Source organism: Epargyreus clarus, unplaced genomic scaffold (assembly GCF_041222505.1).
Source record: "Epargyreus clarus isolate Ecla_fem2 unplaced genomic scaffold, WU_Ecla_fem_2.2 ptg000031l, whole genome shotgun sequence".
Lineage (NCBI taxonomy): Eukaryota > Metazoa > Arthropoda > Insecta > Lepidoptera > Hesperiidae > Epargyreus > Epargyreus clarus.
In genome coordinates, this window is record NW_027332236.1 from 6,289,324 (window position 1) to 6,297,092 (window position 7,769).

The 7,769-nt window shown below is 42.5% G+C and overlaps 1 protein-coding gene across 1 annotated transcript; it reads left to right on the top strand.

Moving 5' to 3' along the window:
* Positions 1-221: 221 nt before the first annotated feature.
* Positions 222-1,492, top strand: LOC140754765 (uncharacterized). The gene has a single exon (XM_073089853.1). It carries the CDS (start codon positions 593-595, stop codon positions 1,400-1,402), a length of 810 nt encoding a protein of 269 aa, XP_072945954.1. The 5' UTR covers positions 222-592; the 3' UTR covers positions 1,403-1,492.
* Positions 1,493-7,769: the final 6,277 nt, after the last annotated feature.

Genomic DNA, 7,769 nt, shown 5'->3' on the forward strand with positions numbered 1-7,769 from the left:
AACACAAAATAAATATTCTCATATTTTTTTATAATACAGGAGTAGCAGACGAGCACCTGATGGTAAGATGGCTACTGCCGCCCATGGACATCTATAAGCAACTACAGATTCACCGCTACGCCTGAGAATTAAGCTGGAACAGAAAAGTATGTCTTCCTTACACACCCTTCAAATCAGAACACAGCAGCGCGTAGCATTGCTGCTATTAGGTGTGTAGTGTAACTACTAAATGTATAAATCTGTAAATCTAAATATCAATACATTGTAATAGAATATAAATAACAATATAATTGCAACACGTAAATAACATAAAATTGTATAAGTCATATAATTCATTAACTGTATAAAATTAATTATGTATGTACGCCGGACAAACAGTCCCAATTTTATATAAGTAGTTTCGCCGCTCTCTGCTCGTTGCGCAGCTCTCGTGCGCAGGTCTGAATGAGCGGCGCGAACGCCATTTGCAATACGACTGAATGTAAAAGAAACAGTTCTCCGTTGGCGCCAATTTGGTAAGCACGCATCGCTCCCTAAAGTGGTGACCCCTCGATACTCCATAAAGTTAAAAGTATAGTGAACAGTGTTAGTTATGGCGGAAAAAGACAATAAGATCGGCGGCGGTGAAATCAATCGTGTGGGAGTGCGTATGCCTCCATTTTACCCTGACAAACCGGGGTTATGGTTCGCGCAGTTGGAGAGTCAATTCGTATTGGCGAACATAACGGTCGATTCGACAAAGTACCATCATGCAATGGGCCAACTCGATCCCATTTACGCGTCTGAGGTGGAGGACATAATTACTGCCCCGAGTGCACCAGATAAGTACGAGCGTCTGAAAGCGGAACTCATTAAACGACTATCGGCATCAAGAGAGAAGAAAGTCAAGCAACTTCTCACTGACGAAGAACTGGGTGACAGAAAGCCGTCACAATTTCTTCGTCACTTAAAGCACCTAGCCGGACCAGGTGTCCCCGAGGAATTTTTGAGGACTATATGGACCAGCAGACTCCCGAGCAGTACGCAGAGCATCATAGCGTCCCAGGCTAATACGAGTTTAGACGAGGTGGCTGAATTAGCCGATAGGATCCACGACATAGTGACACCGAGCCCGCAGGTAGCAGCAGCATCTACAACATCACCAAGTGGATCGTGTAACATGTCGTGTGAAATTGCAGAATTATCTCGCCAAGTGCAAATGTTGACCTCGAAAGTCGATCGGATGTCCCGGCAAAAGAGCAGGTCTAATGTGCCTAACCGATCCCGCGCTCGATCGACACAGCGATCGCAGTCGAACTACCGGAAATTCCCGACGTGCTGGTTCCATCATAAGTTCGGGAATAAAGCAAATCAGTGTGTCAAGCCATGTGATTTTTCGGAAAACGACGGGGGCAGTCGATAATGGTGACCGACGGCTGCCCAAAGACCGGTCGCCTATTTGTAACCGACAAACGAACAAAACTACAGTTTTTAGTGGACACCGGAAGTGACTTGTGCGTTTTCCCAAAAACAATATTAAAGGAACGACGTAGTAAAAGTGACCTTGTGTTGAGTGCCGCAAACGGTTCCGTAATAAATACCTACGGCGATGTAAATTTCGTGTTAAACCTAGGTTTACGCCGCGACTATGTCTGGCGATTTATTGTTGCAGACGTATCAAAGGCGATAATAGGTGTAGATTTTTTATCGCATTACAACTTAATTGTTGATATTAGGAACCAACGTTTAATCGACGGCAGCACAACACTTTCGACCCCGGGTTTGCTCGCGCGGAAATTGGACCATGTGACGTCAATTAAGGTAATATCTGGAAATTCTGTATATCATAACATACTCGACCAATACACAGAAATTACACGCCCACATGGCATTCACCGTACACCTACTCATAACACAGTCCATCATATTCGCACAACACCTGGGCCGCCGGTATCTTGCACACCCCGTAGACTCGCGCCGGATAAGTTAAAAATTGCGAAAGCCGAGTTTGATATAATGTTGCAGAGTGGTATATGTCGTCCATCTGAGTCACCTTGGGCATCACCGCTGCACTTGGCTCCGAAGAAGAATGACGGATGGCGCCCGTGTGGCGACTACCGTATGCTCAATTCTCGGACCATCCCGGATAAGTACCCCATCCGACATATACAAGACTTCACTCATAGCTTGTCTGGCTGTACCGTATTCTCTACAATTGACCTGGTGAAGGCTTATCACCAAATACCTCTCAACCCAGAAGATATAGCAAAAACCGCCATTACAACGCCGTTCGGTCTTTACGAATTCCCTTACATGACGTTTGGACTTCGTAATGCCGGGCAGACGTTCCAGCGCTTTGTTGACGAGATGTTGAGGGGGTTGGATTTTACATACGCGTACTTGGACGATTTTTTAATATTCTCCAAAGACCAGAAGACGCACGAGCAGCATTTACATCAGCTGTTCGCCAGATTGAGAGAATACGGTATGGTTATAAACACTTCGAAATGTGTGTTTGGAGTGCCCGAAATTACATTTTTAGGCTACCGTATTTCAGCCGAGGGTACAAAGCCGTTGCCTTCTAAAGTCGAGGCTATTCAAAATTTTCCGGTCCGGTAAGACGGTAAAGGAGTTACGCCGATTTTTAGGAATGCTGAACTTTTACCGAAGGTTTATTCCTGGTGCTGCCGAACATCAATCGCTCTTAAACAATCTGTTGACCGGTTCAGTCAAAGGTTCGCACCCAGTGAATTTTACAGACGAAGAGATGCAAGCATTTAAACGCTGTAAAGACAGTCTCTGCGAGGCAACGCTATTAGCTCACCCAAACTGCGAGGCACGAATGGCCTTGGTAACTGATGCTTCAGATAAGGCCATAGGAGCAGTCCTACAGCAGATGGCAGGGAATTCTTGGCAGCCCCTTGCTTTCTTTTCAAGAAAATTAAGCCCAGCACAGGTAAAGTATTCCCCTTACGACCGCGAACTCCTCGCAATCTACGAAAGCATCAAACACTTTCGACACATGTTAGAGGCTCGTGACTTTACGGTTTTCACCGATCACAAGCCCCTAACATTTGCCTTTCACACCCGAAAGGAAAATTGCTCTCCCAGACAGTTCCGACATCTAGACCTGATAGCCCAGTTTACAACTGATATCAGACACATATCTGGGAAAGACAATGTCGTAGCAGACACTCTCTCACGCATCGAAGAAATTACGCAACCGGTAAGCGCTGAGAAGATTGCCCGCGCTCAACACACTGATAGCGAGCTTCAAGAATTGCTGTCAAGTGACATATCACTGCGTCTGGAAAAGGTAAATGTACCTGGTTCTCAAATTCAACTATACTGCGATATCAGCAGCCCAATTCAGAGACCATATGTACCCAAAGAATTGCGCAAACAGGTATTCGAGAGCCTGCACTGCTTAAGTCATCCAGGTGCTAGGGCCTCTGCACAGTTGGTCGCCGAGCGTTACGTCTGGCCTGGTATTAGAAAAGACTGCCGTGAATGGGTACGTAACTGCCTAGCGTGCCAGCGTTGCAAAGTAACCCGTCACGTTTTTGCTCCAGTTGGTAACTATAAATTACCTCAATCCAGGTTTGCTTTTGTCCACATTGACCTGGTAGGCCCTTTGCCACTGTGCCAAGGTTATCGATATTGTCTCACAGCCGTTGAACGTTTTACGAGATGGCCTGAGGCAATACCGTTGACTGACATAACGGCTGAAACAGTGGCAAGAGCGTTATTGAGTGGATGGATATCCCGCTTCGGTTGCCCGACCGATATCGTAACGGACAGAGGTCGTCAATTTGAATCGGCCCTCTTTCAAAATTTATCCAGCATGGCCGGTTTCCAACATCGCCGAACAACAGCATACCATCCGGCCTGCAATGGCCTCGTGGAAAGGTTCCACCGGCAACTAAAAGCTGCCATAACCTGCCACGCAAACAGTACATGGGTCGAGGTACTGCCATTGGTCCTGCTAGGAATCCGTACGGCCTTCAAAGAAGATGTTCAAGCTTCCTCTGCCGAACTCTTATATGGTCAACCCCTGCGTCTCCCAGGTGAATTTTTCAATAGTCAGGTGGATGAGACAATTGACACGACAGAATACTTGTCGCGTATTAGAAGCTTTGCGAGGGACCTCAAGCCATCACCAGCCTCACGGCACAGTGGTAAACTTTCTATATTTATCTTCAAGGACTTATCTACATCCCCTCACATATTTCTTCGAGATGACACGCCATGTGGTTCGCTGAAGCCAGCATATTCAGGACCATACCCAGTCATCACACGAAGTGATAAAGTTTTTAAAATACTCGTTAAAGGGTAACCACTCACCGTGTCCATAAATCGTATTAAACCGGCTTTCATATTACACGACCCAGACACACAGAGTAACACACATTCACCACCAGACACTCATACTAACATTCATTCATCACCAGACACACGCAGCAACACACATTCATCACCAGACACACACAGTGACACACATCCATCAGACACATACTCTAAGATTCATTCGTCACCAGACAGTCATACTAAACAGACTACACCATACACGAATAACCAGATCTTCCAAAAGCTGATGATGATGTAGTTAAAAAGACCCGATCAGGTCGCAGTGTTAGATTTCCGGAACACTATCGCTATTATCGCCTATGACAGTCCCTGGAAGGGGGTGATATAGTGTAACTACTAAATGTATAAATCTGTAAATCTAAATATCAATACATTGTAATAGAATATAAATAACAATATAATTGCAACACGTAAATAACATAAAATTGTATAAGTCATATAATTCATTAACTGTATAAAATTAATTATGTATGTACGCCGGACAAACAGTCCCAATTTTATATAAGTAGTTTCGCCGCTCTCTGCTCGTTGCGCAGCTCTCGTGCGCAGGTCTGAATGAGCGGCGCGAACGCCATTTGCAATACGACTGAATGTAAAAGAAACAGTTCTCCGTTGGCGCCAATTTGGTAAGCACGCATCGCTCCCTAAAGGTGCATATAAATACGCGTGACGGTGGTGCCGCCGAAGTCGAACCACTAAGGGTTCTACCATCTTTATAGATTAATAGTGTCGTTACACATGTCTCGGAATGAGAATCATTAAACGGTTTTAAATTAAAAAATCGTGCTCCATGGTACTGAACATGAGGTTCAAATTACAATAAACCTAATTTTATAATATTGCCTATCCGCTTTCTCTAATAATTTGGACCGGAAGATCCGCGGCACTAGAATTCACATTCATTTGTCAAAGTCAGGTGGTAGATTTATTAGTATTTATGGTAGGCAGTGGCCCAGTAACCCAACACCTTACGGCGAGACCTTGAATGTGTAATGCAAATTTATTTTATGGATTAGTGGTTGCAGGACGTAAATAAAAAGCGGCTAGATACCGTAGAAAGCAATAGCTTAGAGTTTAGGAACTCTGGCTCTCATTCAGGGCGTCCAAGGTTCTAATCCCAGGAACCTCTGATTTGTCAAGTTACGTATTACGCATCGTCAACCACAGTGAGATAAATTATTGGTCAATAGTGACGACAAGCTATGATATAATTGACCGAAGGGTATGTTATAAAAAATAATGTATGTAAGGGTATGTTGTAAAAAAATAATAATGTGTGCACATGCATGAGGCAAGGAAGATATACTTATGAGAAGAGTCTCCGAGTGAGAAGGATTTCGATCGTAGTCCACCACGCTTACCAAGTGTTGATTGGTATACTGTGATATCCTTGAAATTTTTTTAAGAAGTCATATTTCAGGTATTCTCAGGATATTTTCCTTTACCAATATACTAAGTTATTTATTACTAAAAAAAAAATATATTTACCCAATTTACCCAATATTTATTCGTTTAAATATATATATTATATCTTTACCCAAAAATTGCGTAGACAATTCATAGTATCGATCGATATATGCTTAACTGTATTCAACTTACCACAAGACAAAATAGAGTCTTAAACAACAATTTAAAACATTCCCTTCCTAACATTATGTCTTCAGACCGATCCATCTCGCCTGCCTAAAGTTTCCTAAGTCGAAACCCTTCAGAGATTTGGATCGATGTTAAGTGTACACAAACTGACAAATCAATCAATCAGCACCCTCTTTGCTTGATTTTTGTGAAGAAACTAAATTTAGGTAACTTTAAATATAATAAGTAATTGAAAAATTTAATACAATGGTGGTAGATCTTTTCATAGATAAAGGCGCCAACGCCAAACCTATTTGTGTCTTATAACAGCTGTGTTAAGCGCTGCTGTGTTCTGGTTTCATCAGTTCATTAAGGTGGTAGAATCCTTTGTGGTTCGACTCCGGCGGCACCACCGCCATACCTATTTCTGCCTAATAACAGTGTTAGACGCTGCTGTGTTCCGTTTTGAAGGGTGTGGTAAGGGAGACATACTTTTCCGAGGCGTTCCAGCTTAGTCCTCAGGGATAGCGGTGCATCTGTGGCCGACCTCAAGTAGGAATATCTAATGCTATTTGGGGTTGATTACAGATGTCCATCGGCGGCAGTAGCCACTTACCATCAGATGGACTGCATGCTCGTCTGCTACTCATATATTATAAAAAAGGACTATAGTAAAAGGAGTTCCAATTTAGTCCTCCAGGATAGCATTGCATCTGTGGTAGACCTGGGGTAGGAATCTAATCTTTTCACATGTTGATTATAGATGTTCTTGGGCGGCAATTCCCACTTACAGGTGGACTTCGTGGTCTTTGCTGTTTCTATATAAAAACAACAGTTATTATAGCAGTGTTAGAACACTTATGCTTTTATCTATCTATCTATTGGAAAATGGCCTGTACCCAGCTGTGGTAAAGTATTGCAGCCATAAAATAAACTTTCTTTAAATAATTTTGATTTTATTAATTTCCCATCTGTCTTTCACTCTTCAATTTGATAATTTATCTTAACTGTCGAAACTTTGAAAGATCGAGTGATCCCTTCAGAGAATTATCCACGTTAAGCTGAACCGTACCTGTAACTGACAAATTATTTTAATATAACATTTTTATTCTGAAATCCGTTAAAGCAATCCATAGCCTAGTGGTTGAAAGTTGGCATCTGAATTGGAGGTCTGAGGATCGAAGCCCAGGCACGCACAAAATAAAGTGTAAATAATAATTGTGTTTTTGAAAAATATTCATAAGAATGTGTGAAGTCTTTCAATTCACTTTGCCAGCGCAGTGATCTACGTCCTAAACCCTCTCGTTCTGAAAGGAGACCTGAGCCCAACAGTGGGGCAGTAACAGGTATAGGATGAAAATAGGTGCGACTATTGTACCACAAAGTAAAAGACGTAAACAAAATATAATTACATTTCATAATTAGTAAGTAAATTATTAAAATAACCAATAATCCAAACACTTAACATTAGCATACCGTTTCTACGAGTAAATATAATGTAAATAGTTACCACTAATGAGTTGCTGCTGTTAAACCACGAACCTTTACATAATAACAAACAATATTACATTTCACAATCACAAAAATAACCAAAATCCGAAGCAACATTACCATACCATTCTCTAATCGCTAAGCCAAAAACATCATTAAAACAATCCACCTCCCCTGTCGCACCATCAATCCCCTGCCCGCCAGGGGTTTCAAACTCGGTCGGAACTCAAGGGCACGAGTGCGACCGACAGTTTTACAGCCCTGCCTAAAGAATAGCGCATTTATTATTTTTATTTGCCACGGTCCATTGTGGAGCGGATTTTTTTTCGCTCGGTTAATATCTTGTATTGGTAGTT

Bases quoted from the DNA above. Each gene is read 5' to 3' on its own strand.
- LOC140754765 (XM_073089853.1), top strand. From the start codon at position 593: ATGGCGGAAAAAGACAATAAGATCGGCGGCGGTGAAATCAATCGTGTG.